The sequence below is a fragment of the Pungitius pungitius genome, chromosome 8 (assembly GCF_949316345.1).
Source record: "Pungitius pungitius chromosome 8, fPunPun2.1, whole genome shotgun sequence".
Lineage (NCBI taxonomy): Eukaryota > Metazoa > Chordata > Actinopteri > Perciformes > Gasterosteidae > Pungitius > Pungitius pungitius.
Genome location: NC_084907.1, coordinates 13119110 through 13137790, shown reverse-complemented (window position 1 = coordinate 13137790; position 18681 = coordinate 13119110). Strand labels below are relative to the sequence as shown.

The 18681-nt window shown below is 45.9% G+C and overlaps 3 protein-coding genes across 3 annotated transcripts; all 3 read right to left on the bottom strand.

Moving 5' to 3' along the window:
* Nucleotides 1–3667: 3667 nt before the first annotated feature.
* On the bottom strand, nt 3668–8006 carry arl8bb (ADP-ribosylation factor-like 8Bb). Its single transcript, XM_037490306.2, has 7 exons — nt 7795–8006; nt 6872–6952; nt 6661–6734; nt 6389–6482; nt 5957–6024; nt 5264–5334; nt 3668–5141 (listed from the first exon to the last, which is right to left on the bottom strand). Exons 1-7 carry the CDS (start codon nt 7915–7917, stop codon nt 5092–5094), a joined length of 561 nt encoding a protein of 186 aa, XP_037346203.1. The 5' UTR covers nt 7918–8006; the 3' UTR covers nt 3668–5091.
* A 953-nt stretch (nt 8007–8959) lies between these two features.
* Nucleotides 8960–14212, bottom strand: LOC119229679 (N-acylethanolamine-hydrolyzing acid amidase-like). Its single transcript, XM_062563920.1, has 12 exons — nt 14194–14212; nt 13022–13253; nt 11379–11540; nt 11147–11270; nt 10971–11061; nt 10812–10897; nt 10073–10245; nt 9907–9969; nt 9759–9825; nt 9621–9649; nt 9296–9365; nt 8960–9178 (listed from the first exon to the last, which is right to left on the bottom strand). Exons 1-12 carry the CDS (start codon nt 14210–14212, stop codon nt 9161–9163), a joined length of 1134 nt encoding a protein of 377 aa, XP_062419904.1. The 3' UTR covers nt 8960–9160.
* Nucleotides 14213–15196: 984 nt separating this feature from the next.
* On the bottom strand, nt 15197–18479 carry bhlhe40 (basic helix-loop-helix family, member e40). The gene is made up of 5 exons (XM_037490304.2): nt 17816–18479; nt 17670–17736; nt 17477–17584; nt 17108–17231; nt 15197–16958 (listed from the first exon to the last, which is right to left on the bottom strand). Exons 1-5 carry the CDS (start codon nt 17857–17859, stop codon nt 16198–16200), a joined length of 1104 nt encoding a protein of 367 aa, XP_037346201.2. The 5' UTR covers nt 17860–18479; the 3' UTR covers nt 15197–16197.
* Nucleotides 18480–18681: the final 202 nt, after the last annotated feature.

Genomic DNA, 18681 nt, shown 5'->3' with positions numbered 1-18681 from the left:
TGGCAGGGGATCAGACAAAATAAAACGCTGTTCTCCAATCTGATTGGCTTCAGGTTGTCTGCCAAGGCCAGCTCCCTGCAGAGGAAAGGTTCTGCTCATATCAAAGGCAGGTCACCAGGTTGGAATCCAGCTGTCAGCGAGCTCTCTGTTCGCCTGGCCCTCTGAGTGAACTCAATCCAAAGTCTCATTAAGGAGGAGCAGGGGTGGTGGGGATGGTGCTTGGAATGGAAGCATGGAAATTATATGAATGTCAGCCCATTGTTAACCTGAAGCCACGGTGACCCCCACACTCATCCCTGGAACTGCTTCCAGCCAAGATGGCTGCGAGCGCCCTGTGAGGACATCCACTGCAAGGAGTTCCACTGCAAGGACTTGGACAGAACTTACCAGAAGAGACACATTTAAGTAGATAACTACCTCGTTGGTGTAAGATCTGAAGCGAGGCAGAAGCAGCTTACACTAAGGCAACAAGCACAATCCAATCTGCAGCTGGTTATTATAATACAGTTTTATCTAGAAAGGAAATAGGCATATTCCCCAAACAAAATCTTTTTGTGGAACTGTGGTCATTTTTCACCAGTAATTTCTATGGAGTGTGGAAGAAGGACGGTGTGGGGCCACATCGGGGATGATGACCTATGTCACTTCAAACTGAGGATTCATACTGATTATTCACATGTTGTTGCAACAAGGCATCAACGGAGAGCAAAAGGTGCAAAGGTCGCTACACCATTAAAACGAAACTGACCAAACCAACAATTGAAGATTTGAAAGTTCAGCTGCTCACAGCGGCCACATTACTATTCAAGCCACATTCCGAGTATTCTCTCTTGTTCAAAGAATTACACTCCCTACATCAACTTTTCATTAAATATACATAAATCCAACATGGTTTAATAAAGTGGATTACAGTGAATCTGCCTTAAAATGCAGAATGATAAATACTCAATCTATATGTAAATATGAGGTACATAGGAGAAAAAAGAAAAAAAAATCACAACGCAGGAGAAATGCATTACCGGGCCTGTTTGATCAGAGCCGCAGGAGCTGGAGTTGTGGTTTTTAATGGAATGTGAGGAGGGGAGCGTGTCAGAGCGGAGGCAGGGAGGTGAGAGCATCAACGCGCTCACAGGAGAGGACGCCGGACCTGAAAGATTACTCGCACTGAGTGGAAATGGATTTATTGCTTTTGGAGTTTTCTGCACTCCCACAATCACAAAAAAAGAAGAGAAAGTCGTGGTTTACGTCAAATAAAACATAACTTTCTCGTTTGACACTCAAACTGTGTTTTTTATTATGACTCACAGCCACTCGACTGAAGCAATACATATTGAAAACTTCAGTGTCCTCACTATAAAACAAGTTTGAGTATTTTTTCTTTTGCATTTTAATGATCAAAACAACTAGATAAACATAATTTTCCTCATCTTCTATTATTAAAGTCTAAAGTTTTTGCATGTAATAAGCAAAGCACGAAAACATTTGACAGATATTTTCACCACGTTCTCACAGCCAACGCAATGAAGTTGGGATCTACTGTATCATTTGGGTGTGATAAAGGATGATGAATGATTTCAGGCTGTGTATATAGTGCCATTATAATCAACAAGGTCCCACAATGCAATGCTAGTATTACTCGGTTTTAGAAGGCAACAAATGTAAATAAATTGCCATCAGAATGCGATGGGAAATCAATAAAATCAGCTGAACTGAAAATCCCATTGAGTCAAACACACTAAATGGTCCACGGAGTCTTTTTTCAGGGTGTGTGTGCATGTCACCATGTGTTTTTTACAGGGTGCCGAGCAGTAAGGGATGGTGACGTGTGCCACACAGCTTTGTATGAATCATGTGACCTTCCACACGTGGTTGTTGGTGCCAAAATGAGGTCCGCACTGGGACCCGGATGAAGTGCTTGCAGATGCTTCTTTGAATCCCCAAAGTGTAGTTTAAGGACTTTGGAGCAACGTATTTACCTCCTGGCAAACAATGGCAACACAACTGATTGGTCTCATTGAAATCATGTCTTAAAAACCAATGACTGTTTTCATACATGCTTCATTCTAGACTCCACCGAGTCAAGCAGCGTCAGAACTCCTCTGGTACAGGTGCTGTAAATCAGCAATAAATGATCTTCACCTTGAGAACCAGATGGTTGTAGCTTGATGGGTTTAGTGAGATGCTCTGTTGGTGCCCTGTAAACGCTGTGTAATAGCTGGAAATGGACTGAACACCCTCACACGCCTGTCTGGAAGATATAAAAGGGTTTATAATGACAGGGAATAAGAGGGCAGAGGCGGGTGGGGGGGGGATGCCACGGCCTTGAGAAGGATCCCTAAATGCGGGATAAACCCAGATGAGAACATGAACAACATGTTTTAGAATGTTTGTACAGACTATAAACATGTTCTCACTGTGACTAACACAGATAACAAGTGGCATATCTTTGCAAAAGGGTTATGAGGCTGCTTGTTGGGAATCAGCGTAAGGAAGCGGTTCATGTGCATCACACAGGAAGAATTGATGCCAATTAAATATTAAATCTAAGCTGTTGGAAATTGAAATACATCTTGATAATGAAAATGTTTTAAATAGGTTTTATCAGGCCATTGGTTGTTGCAATTAAATAGAGTGAAAGCTGTGTGGGAGAAAATAAATATTTGGACAAATATTCCATAATTCCAATTTTAGTTTGGTTTTGAACGGTCCTTCACAGGACTGGCCGACGTGTGTTTGGACACTTGAGAAATAGCAGTTGAGACAGGTGGTAGGTGCAGAACATTGTGGATTACCTAATGAGCCCTTTGGTATGTAATGGAGTGAAACTACATTAATAGCGTGTCACGCCTTCAGGTCTTCTCCATGACCTCCTTCCATAAATCCTCGTGGCAGGTTTGTAACCACCACTTAATCCCTGGCGCTCGTTGCAAATGTAAACCGCACACACACACACACACACACACACACACACACACACACACACACACACACACACACACACCTCAAGTGATCCATGGAATCTGTCGGATAACACCTAGATCTGTCCACACATTCCCACTGCTGCACTCGTATACAAAGAATGGGGGCTGCTGTTCATTAAAAAGGGGTCAGATTAATTAAGGGTGCTTGCTTCAACGGCCCCGGCCTCCTCCCTCCAACGGCGCCGTGCGAGCTCCGGCTGGGAGAACACGGCTCGCTTTATTGCCCCCAGTTTGTGACACACATTTCACTCTCAACGTGTTGGATTTCTGTGCATTTTTCTCTCCCAAGAAACACTGAGGAGGTGTTAATCATCCATTATGGGATGCGTAAGTAACAATAGCTGCTTAATGGATAGAACAGACCCACAGAGGCAGGAAGGAGTGGAGGGACGTGTTGGTGCATTTAGGCTGCTAGATGAGCACCTCCTTTCACCATACGTTGTGCTGCGACTATTCAGCTGTGATCACTCATGTACACTTAGTGCCACAACAAATAGGTTTACGCTGACATTTGCCAGGCATGCAACAAAACATCGTCCTACAAAAAAAAGGGAGGAAAGGTCTGTGAAGACCTAAAGGAGGACATTGGGTTAAACTGCAGTGTTCCTGCAGAGGCTTCCCTCCACGGTCCTCTGCTTCCACCTAGTGGCAAACACCTACATTAACCACGAGATGCCACACCTGAACACCTTAAAAATAAAACCAAATTTATTAGCAATTACAGGAGGAGAAACAGAAAATGCATGACATCTACAGAGGCATTTGTTGGAATAAAAAGGCTAAATCTTATTTACAAAGTCTGCAATCAAGTTCTGCACATGCAAATGGGCTATATTATATTATTGCACAGGTAACAAAAGCTTTCCCCCAAATGACCCACAGTCACCAACGATCGCCATTTAGGATCCTTAAAATCAAGAACTTGTGGGGGTGTGTGTGTGTGGGCGACTTGTAGAGGAAATGACAGTGAAATGCAGAAGCCATGTAGCTCTACTGAGAGCAATGGATGCATTATCAGCAAAGCTCACACATAAAAAAGAGAAATGATCAAGATAAACTGGCCAAGCAAAGGGCAGATTCATTTACAGCGTCAGCATGAGGAATACGTCTTGTGGCCGACACGAGATTACGTCGATAAATGGCGTCTTGAGTGCTGCGGAGACTTCTACAAAAACACATCAGGGTGCAGACTGGCTCGGCATGTCAGACATTAAGCATCCGGCGGATTGTCTTCTGTTCTCCAACCCAACCTCCACAGGGAGCGGCTAACAGATGCCTTTTGAGACATTCATCAACCACCTGAGAAGAGTTTGGAGCTACAAGAAAGTGGCACCGGCTGCAGGGGGGGACACCGAGCAAGAAAAACACATGTAACATTAAGTCATTCAGCTTGCTTCAATCACTAATTCATTCCTGGTCATTCTCTAGTGGAAGCACAGTACGCTCTCATCTCAGACGCCGTAAGGTGAGGTTGATCAACGGGGGACGTGTGTTTCTTCATGATATCGGGTTAAAGTGGCTTTAGGTAATAACCGTCTGATTAGAGCAATTCCTTCGACGAAGGCACTTTAAACTCCATTGGCCCCTTTTAGGATGTGAGTCTTACCTTCTCTTTGTCTTTACGTTCTGTGTAAACGTTGACTTAAGTCACTTCATACAACTGATACTTGCCGAGCGCAATGAAAGGCCGGCTACATTGCAAAGATCCCGTATCAATACAAGCGTCGTCATTTGGCAAATAACTGTTAAAAACTACAATCGCAACCCTTCCCAAATGTTCAGGAGCAACACAACATCGCGTGTGCAATGGAGAGGTCCCTCCTGTAGCCCGGAGACGGCACACTGTAACATCTTTAGATTCTGGTGTCGTTACAAAGGAGAAGGGGTCGTGTTGATAATGACCAGCGATAAGGCATGATGGGTATGAACATCGACCATTCAGCAAAGTACTGAACCAACTGTAGGAGAATCCGGGTAGTCGTGCTGGCGGTAGTGCTGTACAGGGGGCGTCTATGGTAGTGTACTGGGTGGTGCAGGTGGTGACAGTAGTGAGCAGAGAGCTGGAATAAGATGGCTGTCGAGGTCCCGTGGCCATTAGACGGCGTGGTTTTCAGCTTCTCCGTGACTTTGAATGCTGGATGAGCCACTGCAGCGTGATATCTGCAGGCGGAGGGGAGGTCACATGTTTTAGTGAGCGCAGGGGGCCACGTAGCACATAACATTTTGATATATGTATGCGGTTGGATGGAAGAACATCATCTCCAACATGATCAACTCCTTGCCTATATTGTCTTTCTCTTTGCAGGAGACAGAGTAGCAGCAGATCTCTCGGTCCTGAATCCCAGACAGATTCCTACAAAACAAGAACAGGAAATATGAAACCGCTAAGAAGACATTAGTTTAATGTTTAAAGCAACTTTAAGGCATAATGTTGATGTTTGAGGAAATAGTGCAGTGGAAGCTTAGCACATCGCTGTGCTCTACCACACTTGCAGGCAGTGAAATGCAGCATTGTAGGCCGTTTACTGGGTTAATTTTAGGGTGTACTGATTAAGTAAATATGCAATGAATGATCCAAAATGTATCCTAAAGTCCCAAAATCCCAACGATGCCATTTGGGTCCAGTTTTATTGTGAGAACCGCGCTGTCCCCCTCAAGGATTCAACTTCACTTTATGGCCAGAAGTCTGTGGTCTCTTTCCAGCTCTATGGCCATTAATAACCTGCTCCCAACAGCCTCCATTCTTCTGGGAACGGCTTTTCATGATGATATCAATTATTCAAGTATTTTGGATTCAGTTATGGTCATGCTGAGTTTAATTTAATGGATTGGAAATGCCTTATATCAGAACTTCATCATACAACATACTCCGGACGCTGATTAATCATGCAGTCGTCATGACAACAGGATGATTTACATCCAAGGTAGTCTTGAAGTTTGTCCAAGATTAAAAAAGAAAGAAAAAAGAGCCTCACATTTTTTCAATGAGCTGCTTCTCATCAAGTGCGTTGGGTAGGTCTCGTTTGTTGCCCAGTACTAGAACCTGAAATGTTGAGAGAGGAGAAAGAAGAAGAGGGAAGGGCATGGTCCCACCGTGTGATCAGACACTTTAAAGGATTTCTCTCAAACAAGCGCTTCCCCCGAAACCAGATCTTCATTGTGAGAAGAAAATAAACTGTGTGCGGCGTCAGGTCACAGCAAGAATTGATCCAGCAAGTCAAACCCCATCAAATCAATTAGCCCGTCAGCTCAGATATTGAAAATTGAAAGAGAAGCCCGGCATGGGCTCAAATGAGCACTTAGTGTTTCATCCAGCCTGCGTCACTGTGACCCATCAGTTACTAATGAGTTTAATGAGCAGAGTCACTAGACTTTCTGAAATTATGAGACCACAATTGTCCTCTTACTGGAATTCCTTGTAGCTGTGGTTTGTCTAAAAGGTTGTGCAGTTCATTTCTGGAAGCTTCGATCTTCTCTCGGTCCGCCGCATCCACCATGTAACTGCAAAGGTGCGAGAAAAAAAGTACTTACAGAGTCAAAATGGAAATAAAATGATGCAATGACACAATTCTATGAAAAAATACGACAAATGAAAACATATTGAATAAGCATTAGCGTATGCAATGTCAAGATCTCAGTGAAATAGCAAATGTGTACGTGGTGATGTCCACAAACTTACACAATGGCATTGACTCCTCTACAGTAGCGCTCCCACATGCTTCTGAAGCGAGGCTGTCCCCCGATGTCCCATATCTGAGGAGAGAAAGTCCCCAATCAAAAACAGCCTCAACAACTTCTACGCTTTGTCCCTTTATAAACCAATGCAGACAGTAAGGTAGGAAGAAGAGAAGTGAAAGCATCCAGCTGGACGTCTTTGCTCATTCGCCTACCTTTATTGTCACATTTCCTTTAGTGACCTTCCGCATGTTGAAACCGACCGTGGGAATCATGTCTTCACTGAACTGGCCAGACTGCAGGGGACAAAAGGCAGCGTGTTAAAACGGATACAAATATTCACAAACATCCAATTAGTCCCTTTCCACCTTCATGCCATTTCATTCCTACCATTTGTGCAGCTACATTCTCTGCAAGCAGCCAGCTCCGTGTAACTTAACATTCCAGCGGCCTAACGTGCCACAGAGGCCTTTATCCCCACAGTGGCATCACGTTAATGGTCAAAAATACAGGACTCGTACACAAAGTGAAAAGAGAGGGCAGTTTTCTTTCTACCCTGATCACCTGACCTGACCAGAGGGGGGGGGGGGGGCTGCTAGACCTCCTGTGGCCGAGGTGTCTGTCACCTAGATACACGTGAACAGCAATAGCCTATGGATGTGACCCTTTGACCCAGCAGAGGGATAAACAAGCCAAGCTGGTCAAGCAAAGAGGAAAAATCGGTATTTACATTGCTAGCTTTGAGACAACGTGGCATAAGGTAAACGTGAAAACAAAGGAAGCTATGACGTATGTACACAACATGATAACCTCATGTAACCTCGGCATACGTCATGCTAACGGTAGATTTCATGGAGTCTCATAGCTCCTGCGGCCCCGGGCCTCGTCCGCTTTTATTTGTCCTCGCTCAGTTGTCCCGACAACGACATCTCGCGTTCACGTGACAACGCGCAGTCACAACAACCCCGTCACAACAACCCAGTCACCCCCCCCCTACCCCCTTCTAACCCTCCCTCCCCACCACCTGGAGTATTTGGAACAACAACACGAATGTTGCAGCGAATACTTCTAGAAGCTCACGAAAAGAAGCGTTCCCGGTTATTAGTGACGTCAGCTTCGGCCCACACGGACTACTTACTGCAATCACATTGACGAATGTGGTTTTTCCGGAGTACTGCAGCCCCACCAGCGTGAGCTCCATCTCCTCCTTCCAGAAGATGGTCCTGAACCAGTCCAGAAGCCTGTTGATGAGGGCCAGCATCTTGGACGAAGAGGTGGTCCGTACGCGAGCTGTGTGGCTAGCGGCGGTCTACACCGGAAGTAGCTAGCTGCTTTGTCATGTCATGTGATCAGCTGACAAGTGTTGCTAATCCCACGCGTGAGCAAAAGGGAGCGCGCGCCTAGCGGGAGCCCGCGCGCAAAGAAGGCGGAACTCGACATTCGATTGCTTCACTTTTTGAGGAAGAAGTGTTACTGACCTTCCGGGTTCTGCTGCGTCATTCAGCCGCTGGATCAGAAGCCTGGGCATCAACGTCCTGACAACACACACGTGGGCCGAACCAGTCCACCCAGAAGCGGGTCGGATTCTTTTGAGATAATTGATTGGGAAGGTTTATAAATCCATTGGACAATTAATCCAAAGGTGACCGTTCCAATGTTTAATGTCACTAATTATTCATAATATATTTACTAATGCCGCAGTATTAAAAGTTTTCTATTGAAGGCTTAATTGAAGTAAAATGTATTTCAATGAAAGTGAATGGGCTAAAAACAAATTTCTCCAGTGTCAGTTATACTGTTTCCATTAGTATTATTCTCACTCTTATTATTAATGGTTATTTGGTTTACAAAAAAAAGGCCAAAAGAAGTTCTCAGAGGTACTTTAACAACACATTTGTCATCACCACAAAAAAGTTCAGCAGTCTTTGCCATCACGATACTGCCCAAATTTGTTTTTGTTTTTAGCACATCAGAATTTCATTGTGCTGCAAGCTTGATTTAGGGAAATAATTAAGCTGTTGTAACTGACTTTTTTGAAACACATTAGTGCATGAAAAGCAGTGACATGTTACCTAACTCATGAGCTCCTTATTTGGGATAACACCTCTTGTTTAACCTCATCAATGATCAAACCGAGTTAATATGGCCATCGGCCTGCTCAAGCAGATAACTAAACATTGCGAGTAAGTAATAAACAGACGTTCCAGATGGGCCTCTCCGATCTTGTTTCTTCCAACTCGTGCTGTTTTTCAGTGTCAATTAGAAATTCTGTGTTGCTCGACACTTCTTCTGACTTCAGATGGTACCAATCAAGCACAATTTTTATTAAGCTTTACATTTCAATTGTGTTTACCTAAGGTGACAAAGATCTTAACAGCCATCTTCATTAGCAGCCTAAAAGCACTGACACACGCACACGGAGTCCGACTCCCTTCTACTCGTTGGTCATTAAATCTAATAACCCAACAGTCAGAACCTTTGCAGTCTCAACCGTTCACTTCCCGTCAGATCGGTGGGCAGCCCTGGAAGAGATGAGGGAGAAAAGGCCTCATTTTCAGTGAGACATCGGCCCTTTTTTGCTTATTATGAACATTATACGACACATGCATTGAAGATCTAGTTCTGAAAGATGCAGTTACCTGGGGCCTAACCACTGTGTTGTACTTCTCGGGGGTCGCTGCACTCATTATTGTTGTGTAAACGGTTCTTCTGGGAATCATCAACATAGAAACGATTACAATATAACTATACAGAAAATAGACATATAATAATCATTCCTTTGCCCTAAATATAAACCCGTTGATGTTTTCACAGCCACTGAGCTGTTCTCTCTATCCGACCTGCTAGGTGCTGAAGCTGTGATCAAACAAAGGCTTCCAAGGAACACACACACAAAAACACCAACACATCAGCAGACCGTGAAACAGGAAGTGTAGCCTTATGGAGGAATAGAGTTGTGCTCACCCATTACACACCGGATACAGCGACAGAACCTATGAAACAAAATTAGAGTTCAAATATGCTGTACGCAATATTTCTCAGTATATTTCTCAGTAGGGTGTGTACTTTGGTGCCCTCAAGTATTGATTTGTTAGTTCATGCCTGATAAAGTGTCTCCATACTGATGTGATCTTGGCCAGTAGCGTTCAGTGCTTTGTTGGCTGCGTCTCTACAAAATTAATTCAGAGCGAGAGGATAGTGAGCGACTGCAACGATATCGTGGAAGCATTCATGGCGTGAGATGACTCACCGCCGGTGATCCCTGGCTGGAGGCGGGAGCCAGTGGTCAAAGTTTGTCTCCACTCGATACCACCTGAGACAGGAAGGCACACATTTTATGCTCTGGTTTTGCAATCCCACCTCAAAGAAGCGCTTTAATGGAACAGACCCGTCTCAGATCTTTTGTTTGGTCCTACCCTCCACTCACAGGCTCCAGTGCCCAGATATCAGCCGTGTCTGCTCGGTTTCTGGTGATGACGACCCCTTCCCCCGCCCGCGCCCCAGCCACAATGTAGTACACCCCGGTGATGATGGGCGTCTTGGAGAGACGCATCACGGCCTCCTGAAAGTCCTTCGCTTCCTCCAGTGTCTGCAAAGTGGTGAAGAAAAGTGTATTTTCAATACTGTGGCTGGTTTAGAGGCGTTTTATTTGCTGCACCGTGGCATCATTTAGTACGACTTAAAGACAAAAGGTCCACAAGGTCCCAGTCAAACACACTTTCCTGAGTGAGCAATACACGTTGGTAAAATAAAGTTCAACACCATTTGGACACTATTTGTGTCCCTTAAAACATCACATTTTAAATGTAATTTCACATTTTCTGTATGTCTAGGGCTTTTATTGTGAAAGGTAAATCCAGAAAAAGTAAAGTGGAAATAAGTGTATTTTCCACAAATCTGTTAAATTAATTTGTCTCAATTGCGCTGCTTTCTCTGTCTGCTTTTTTCCTTCTAGTGTAATGAAGGAAGGTCGTGTCCTTCGTCAACCACTATTTCCCTCAAAGCCTTCTGGGAGACTTTGAGCACAACGTGTACTGAGGGTGTACTCAGCATACATACAACAAAATGGTGACAATAAGTTACTATATTGTGATAAGTTACTGGTTTCAACCACAGCCTTCCTTCAGTTTAATTTCCTTCAAATTCTGTACTCACCTCCCTCACCAGCCAGCTGACTGGGGATCTCCGTAAAATGAAAGCAGACACCACATTCTTCCACCAGTTCCACCAGCGGTCCGTTCCTGGTGATCACAAACAATCAAATCGAGTTGTTATCTGGACAAACGTGATGGCTGAAAGGAAGTGAGCTACTACCTCTTTGGTCTCCTGAGATGGTGAACTTGTTAGGACTCTGTCCCGTCCACAGGCCGATGTATCCAGCAAACGACGTTCCACGGTATGCCTCCTAATCGGGTCCATCAAATAAAGCTCATTATAAAATGCATTCAGCAGCTACAACAGTTAGTTTGGGCTCTGCGTGTGCACCGTACCTTTCCATTCTTGAGAAATATTACGTCCATGGTGAGGTTCCTCAGAACAGGATGTGGATAATCCAGGTTCCTGCCGTGGTACACGTGCCCTGCGTTGTCCTGAGCTACGATGCTGGTGCAAAATCTAGGAATGCACAACGTGTGTTTGCAAGCGTGTGAAGGCCTGCATGCTGGATCTAGCACACACACGTATGACATCTAATGTTGTAATTAGGTTTTGAATCATACATACGCAGATATTTCATAGGCAAAGTTGAGAAGGATGACATCTGAAGGGTTTCCAAGGTGTGAGGCCAAGCCGCGGATTTCCCCCGCGTATGGCTGAGGAATGTACCTTTCAAGGTCCAGCGCCAAAGGAATGATAGCCTCGTGTAGCCATTTTGGAACTGTAGTACTGACAAGAACAAATAAAACACGTGTGTTAGAACTGGAAGATGCACACAAGAAGCTAGTCCACTGTTTATTCAAGGAAGCCATGATGTGTTAATGACAAAGAAAACCCAGAATCATTATCTGAAGTTATTAACGTGTCACTTTCAAAAGTGTCAAGTCTAAAACACAAGCTACAATCGGGCACGGCTCCTAAAGAGCACTCACATGATAGTACGGCCATTGAGGGGATTTGGAATAATGTCAAATACACTCTGAACTCACATTGGAATCAATAGACTCAAGGCCCTCAGCGGCTGATGTCACATGACACAGAAACAGGAAGCTGACTCTCACCATCAAGTCCTCAGGCTAATTTCACATGGTGGTCAAACGGCCCAATCCTAATCCCCGGTCTCGACATGTGATGGCCGTGGCGCGGGAAAATATAGTTTGTTCATATTTAACCTGCAATCATGTATCGTTTTAGGAGAAAAAGAGAGAAATCCACTTGCCAGTACTAACCCATGAATATAAAATATAAGATCCAAAAAATTGTTAAACGAACTAAAGAACTAATTACTAATGGCCAAATGCAGACTCATTGTACTTCCTGGACTCAAGGCGGGGCTGAGGACCGAGAGGCGGCGCCTGGAGTGATGACACGATATTTTAATACAAAGCGTAACACATTCCAAGGTCCGCCTGTGGTTTGAAATGGAATGCACTGGGGGGGATCACCCCTCTTCTCTCTACCTGTGTTTGTCCGATGGATGAATTCAGTTTAGGATAGATTATGTCTATCTTTATATAATATTTACATCGGACATATTATGTTTTCTGAAAATCAGTTTGGTCAAATATGTACTTTGGTAACTCAGCAACAGAATCAGTCAAATGTATGTTTAATTCTCCCAGAAGTTAACATCTGCAGGACCTGAGCAGTGCGATGAGGGGGCGTGGCAGAGGGGCTGCCCACGTGGTCCTCTTTCCCCTCTGTCACTGGTGGAGATGTTCTTCTGAACTTGCATGTAACTCTCAGTACATCACTGGTCATTTAGCTGATGCTTTTACCCATTGCATTATAACCCATGCGTTACATTTTGCCTGGGCAGCAATTAGGGGTCAGGTGTCTTGCTCAGGGACTCTTGAACATGGCACATGGAGCAGCAGGGATTCAAACCACCAACCTTACGGCTCCCAGCGCATTACACTACTCCATGCACCCCCTTCGCCCCAGCTGCTACTAAAGAAATATGTACTCATGTGACTATCTATCTTCAGGACTTGTTTACTGCCAATAGCAGTACATACACAGTATGTACTCATGTACACAGTACTCAGTATGTACTCATGTAACTATCTATCTTCAGGACCTGTGTACTGCTAATAGTTTCCACCAGAATAACGACACACACGTTTGATACAGAGGGTACTTCCTTCATTTGAGGAAATGACCTGTCGAACTTCTCGGTTCAGAGACGACACGGAACTTTTGGAACTTACTCGATAACCTGCGCGGCGGCTCTACGCAGGAAGTCCGGCTCGAAGGCTTCGAGCAGCGGGTCCCAGCGCACCACGGGCTCCTCGTCCAGGCTGATGGTCACCTCGGGGGGGGCGAGCTGCGCGCGGCCCGACAGCACGAGCACGAGCCCGAGCAGCAGCATGGTGGCAGCGGGTGGTGTGGGATTAAAGAACAACGCTGGGACTTCCGATCGGAGTTTTTTCACAATAAGAGCTGGTTAATAAACAGGTTATTAAACAATGGATTTTGGCTTCATTGTGATAATAACCGTGATTACGCCCAATTGTTACATATATTAAGACAAATGGTTCAGATGATAATCCCTATCCGAGTTCGTGTATTGCATCTTTGTTATTAATAATTATGTAAGTAGAACTTTAAATTAACGTCTACGTCATTTAATTTAGCTTTCACAAATGTTTCAATATTCCAAAGAGCACGTGGCTTACTATCAAATGAATTATGTTGCATTACTCCGATGATATTGTTCCTTAATTGTAGATGTGTACATATGACTAATATCACACTATTTAGTGGGAGGAAATGACTGCGTTGATTATGTAAAGGTATTTAAACATTATAATTCTACCAACCCATATTACTCCACAAGTACTAGAATATCAGTACACAATATTATGCTTTCATATAAACGTACCTACCAAATAAATAAATTACTACAATTAGCTTTATCTTTACCAGCATTAAATAGAAATCCAACCATCTCCTTCTGCCAGCATGTGGCGTTGCTGGTCGGCTCTAATGTTTTTAGGTTTGCAGTTTTTTTTTTTATCAATACATTTAGAAAGAACAACAGTACATAAAGTTGAAATACAACTTGCAGACCTTTAATAAATGTTGACTCCATCGACTAACCCTGAGAAGCATACGCTGCACATTAAGGATAACACAGTAGTCCTATGTGTAAATGGGTGAAATGAACCAGTCTCACGTGGTTTCTCATGAATGAAACAGCAGTTATTGGAATTAAAACGAGCTGACACTGTCTGCGGCACATCTACTAGGGACCCCCCCACACTGAGGCTCCACAGACTTTTATCACAGATGTTCCTCAGGCTGCGTCCTGATAACAAGGTCGTTTCTCTCTGTGGTTCTTGGAAGCCGGGCTTCAATCTCATCTTGATCTTATTTTTACTTCCAGCCTCAGGCCCCATTGTGCCTCGGCTCAATCATCTATTGCCTTCCAATCAGATGTGTTTTTAGATGGGATTGGGAACCAATGGAAAATGACAGAAAAGAAGAAAACGGAGAAGAATTTTTAAAAATGCGTTTGCTCCTAATTCCGATTGTGTTGTGAAAAACATTTCAAGAAAAGATAGCAAACCAAACCCAATTTATTTGGTCACTTGGAGGAAGCAGGAGGAAGCTGCAAACATATTATAATATGAAAATATATGGAGGGGAGTTGTGTGCTGGCCAAGTAAAATAAATCAATAAAGTGTGAGAAGGTGGGAGGACAGAGATGGGTTCATGTGCTCCCCTTTCACATGGCTTTCCTTTGAAAACTTTACAAAGGAGAAAATAACACGCTGCCTACTGGTGTTCAAGATGATCCTAGCTTTTTTTTTTCCTCCATCATTTTACGTGAAAAGGGTTTGACGCAATGATTCCACAAGGAGGCGCTGGCACTGCACTCGTGAGGACTTTCAACACTCCTCCTGTTGAGATTCCAAGAAAAGGGAAGAAGGTATGAAGGTAGTGTGTGTGTGTGTGTGGGGGGGGGGGGGGGGAGGAGGGGGCGCTGGTATTCCATATCCTTAAATGAAAGTAAGTCCTTTCTCCCACAACCTCAAACACTATTTCCATCTTCGTGGTGACAAGCTCCTCCTTTCAGTATCGTTTCAGTGGCTTCCCTTCGGTACACAAACTGTACAAAATACAAGAGTCCCATGTGCACAAGTTTAGACATCAACAATAGAGATTGTTGAAAGCAAACTAATACCCAGAGTTCAGACTGTGACGTGATTGAATGCGTCGTATCAAGTGTTCACTTCTTAGAAATGCTTTAGAATGTGAATAGTTCATATTGATTCACAGCCCGCTTATGTAAGGCTTATGTAAGTGTGTGTTGTTATGAGGAGCTGTCAGGTTGTCTGGGTGCAACACGTGCAACAAGACACATACAGAGACCCAAGATCCACAGGGGGAGGAAAAAGAAGCTTTATTAATATATATCAATAATACTTTATATACAAAATATGTACAAACATTGTTACATATAAAAAAAAAATCCCAAGTACCTGTCTTTATACAAAACTATTAATTTTCTTTGAACTTTACATTCACTCTTTTTTTGCCCCAGACACAACATATAAAGCAAAAATACATGAAACACCTGCCGTGGTTGTGTGTCTGTGTGCGTGGGTGTGTGTGTGCGAAGGCAACATGAAGGAGCTAAAATCAGGCCTTAACTTGACTGGGAATTTGTGGGCGAGATGCTAATCTGGTTGAAGCGAGCGCCTCGGCCTTCATCGGGTCGCGATGGCGATACACGTATCAAAAATAGAGATGAACGAGGAGCAGGAGCAAAAAGAAGAACCATTTACAAGACGTTACTTCACAGGATCCCCGTGTAGATGCACAAATAGTCATGAGTCACAAATGAAATCTTTCACTTCACTTTTAAAAATAGACGGGAGTGGCACACCTCGGGGACAACACCCTGAATTCTCAGAGCGCCGGGAACGCCGCTCGCCGCTCGAGGGCGGAAGCGTCTCCACCGACTTGTCTGCTGCTTTGCTTTTTGGTAACATTCTAAACGGTGGTTCGCTGCAGCTAGAGGCCAAAGCAGATCCACAGCAGGTCAAAGGTCATTCAAGCAGCATTTTGTTCAACCTTTACATTCATTGGAGGGTGGTGTGTGTGCAAAGGAAGTCGGTCCAAATCATTTTTGTTTTTTTTGGGGGTGGGGGGGGCGCCTTACATTCGTTGTTTACCTCTGACATTCAGCACTGAGTGGCGCCGCCATCTTTGAACCCATCACAGTGCTTCAGAGCCGGGTCAACCCCTTAAAGTCCGGTTTCAGTGTGCGGGATGCTGAGACGGCGGTGACACCTCGCCTTCTGACGGGCCAATCAGCGGCTGAGGTTTGAAGGGACTCCATCCAGAGGGCGACCTTGCCAACATGGAGGCCTTCCGCTCAGTCTTTGGCCTCCAGGTTGTGCAGAGCGGCGGCGCCCACAGGGCGTTGGTAGCAGGACGCCGGCGAGCCCGCCCTCAGAGACGCCTCCGGCGTCCTGCTCGTTTCCGGGTACATGGCGGGCATGCCCCCTTGGTACCAGCGTTTGTCCAGCATGGGCAGGTAGGCGGCTGCAGCCGCAGGCGGGATGAGGTAGAAGGGGAGGCAGAAGGGGGGCTGGTTGGGGGAGAAGCTCACGTAGCCGCCCGTTCCTTCCGCCACGCGGCCGGCGAGAGTCTCGTCCTCTGAGGGGTCGCACTTGGACTTCTTGGCCCGCGGCTCGTCGCCCTCCTGCTTGATGGCGCCAGGTGCCGCGACGCACATGCGCTCGCCCTCCCTGGCTTGGCTCTCTGACCACTGAGCCTTGGCTTCGCGCTTTTCGTGCTCGCCGCCGTAGCCGCTGTCGGTGTCGGTGTCGCTGCCGCTCTGCTCGCAGGCCGCGTGAGGGCAAGTCCTTTGGATAACGGGGACGCAGTTCTTGGCCGAGCCCTCGTACACCCTCTGGGGCTCTCCGGCGGGCTGCTGGCTCAGGCCGTCCGCCGCCTGAGGGACGGCCTGATCACGCAGGACGTCCGCCGTGACCTTTTGGATGTGGCTGATGACGTGGGAGGGGGTCAGGTCCCTGCTGCTCTCTTGGCTGGTCAGGTAGTGGAGGACCTCTTTCGCACACAAGTGAAAGCCGGAGCGGAACATCCCCTCGCCTCCGCCGCCGCCGTGATCACCTGATCGATGGGAACCACAGGGTTAGAAAAGGACTCCTTACAGCACGTACTTCCTCCGATGGAGGCCCGCGGCGGCGGTAGCTGATGTCACACACACACACACACACACACACACACACACACACACACACACACAGAGAGGAACTCACCGGTCTGCAGGTCGTTCTGCAGCGCCATGATCTTCTGCTGCTGCTGCTCCAGGATGCCACCGAGGGCTTTGACGTGCTTCAGAGTGAGCTCCAGCACCACGGCCTTCTCCAAATGCCCCAGCGTCTAAAACAGGAAGACCTTCGATAAGCATGTTGATCTTTCTTACGTAACACATTCTGCAGCTGAAGAGAGGACAAGCAGGCGGACAATCCGAGCTCCAGAGAAAAAAGACCAATGTCTCGGCAACTTCAAATTAAAAATGTTGGTCGATTTGTACTTTGTAATAGTAATAGGAGGACAAAAATAAAGGCGTTTTCATGGTTCAATCCCAAACTTTGTATTCTTTGAGAGCGCACAAGGAGACTCACGGTGAGCTTCAGGTGTTCTGGCAACAAATCCTTGAGCTGCGCAATGCATTCGTTGATCCGGTCGCGCCGTTTCTTCTCGATCAGCCGGTGGGGCAACTTGTAGGTCTCCTGGAAGAAGGGTGTGAAACGGGCTCAGTGAGACCCGGGCGGCTGACGACAGCCGCAACATTAGAGCATTTGGAGTGGGGTTTACCTTGCTGTCATCCCCGCCGCGCTTCATGCCCCTCCGGGGCTTGTACACATACATGGAGAAATCCACCCTTTGGAGACAGAAGAGAGGGAGAATCAAAGGCTGAGTGGGCTACATGATGGGAGAGAAGAAGAGGTTAGAGCCGTTACCCTTCCAGGGAGGGGGGCGGCTGCGCGCTGGTAATCCTCTCCATGTCGCTCAGCCGTTTCCACCCGAAGGAAGGCGCTCAAAACGCTGCTGTGGCACAAGGAGCTCCGGTCCGACGGATCGGAGGGAATAACGTAGATCTCCGGAGGTGCGGGAGGTCCGGGAGGTCCCGCGGTGAGCCGGAGGTCGGGAGTGCGTGAGAGGGCTGCGCGGCGGCGCTTTGACTACGTGTTAAATAAACCCTGTGACTGCAGGCACGTCTCTGCGCTGGAGACACAGACACCGTCACATGAGCCTCACGTGTTTTACGGCGCTTTCAACTCCTCGCCCTCCCCCCTCCTCCCCCCGCCCTGCTGCTGGAGTACAACCCGTCTGTGTAGTACTCCTCCACCGGGGTCGAGTCCCGTGTCCCGCCACGCGCCGTGTTTACACGGAGAGAAAATAGGGCGCCGGTCCCTCGTCACGCTTAAGACGCGAGGGGATATCAATCCGCTAATTCTGTTACATTGTACACGCGGTGACGTATGACGTACCTGTGAGACAGGTGTGTTTGTTCCAAACAGCTCACCTCACGACGTACGGAAAGGTGCGATGAGGTCACAGTGAAGTCGTTCGACCTAACTAAGAAGAACAATAAATACCAACGGGATCAAAATCCCAGAATATAAAATTATTTGGTCGGCTATAAAAAAATTTTTTTTTATATATAATAACCAGAATCTCTAAAAACAGACAGAAAGCTAAAAGCCAAATACTCAGCTCCAGCACATGTCGGCATCTAAAAACCTTCTGGAAAATCTTTTAAAACAAACATCCTGTAGGTTTGGTTTTTTTTTTTTCAAGAATTTTAAAAAGGGGGTGTTTATAT

Excerpts from the sequence above, each read along its gene's own strand:
- arl8bb (XM_037490306.2), bottom strand. The coding sequence starts at position 7,917 with ATGCTGGCCCTCATCAACAGGCTTCTGGACTGGTTCAGGACCATCTTC. Across the intron at positions 6,735-6,871 it reads AAGGAAATGTGACAATAAAG|ATATGGGACATCGGGGGACA; the intron begins GTAGGCGAATGA and ends TTCTCTCCTCAG. Across the intron at positions 5,335-5,956 it reads AAGCAGCTCATTGAAAAAAT|GAATCTGTCTGGGATTCAGG; the intron begins GTGAGGCTCTTT and ends CTTGTTTTGTAG.
- LOC119229679 (XM_062563920.1), bottom strand. Across the intron at positions 11,271-11,378 it reads TTTGCCTATGAAATATCTGC|ATTTTGCACCAGCATCGTAG; the intron begins GTATGTATGATT and ends GTGCATTCCTAG. Across the intron at positions 9,970-10,072 it reads CTGGAGCCTGTGAGTGGAGG|GTGGTATCGAGTGGAGACAA; the intron begins GTAGGACCAAAC and ends TTCCTGTCTCAG.
- bhlhe40 (XM_037490304.2), bottom strand. The coding sequence starts at position 17,859 with ATGGAGAGGATTACCAGCGCGCAGCCGCCCCCCTCCCTGGAAGG. Across the intron at positions 17,585-17,669 it reads GCGGCGGGGATGACAGCAAG|GAGACCTACAAGTTGCCCCA; the intron begins GTAAACCCCACT and ends CCCTTCTTCCAG. Across the intron at positions 17,232-17,476 it reads CAGAACACCTGAAGCTCACC|ACGCTGGGGCATTTGGAGAA; the intron begins GTGAGTCTCCTT and ends TTCCTGTTTTAG.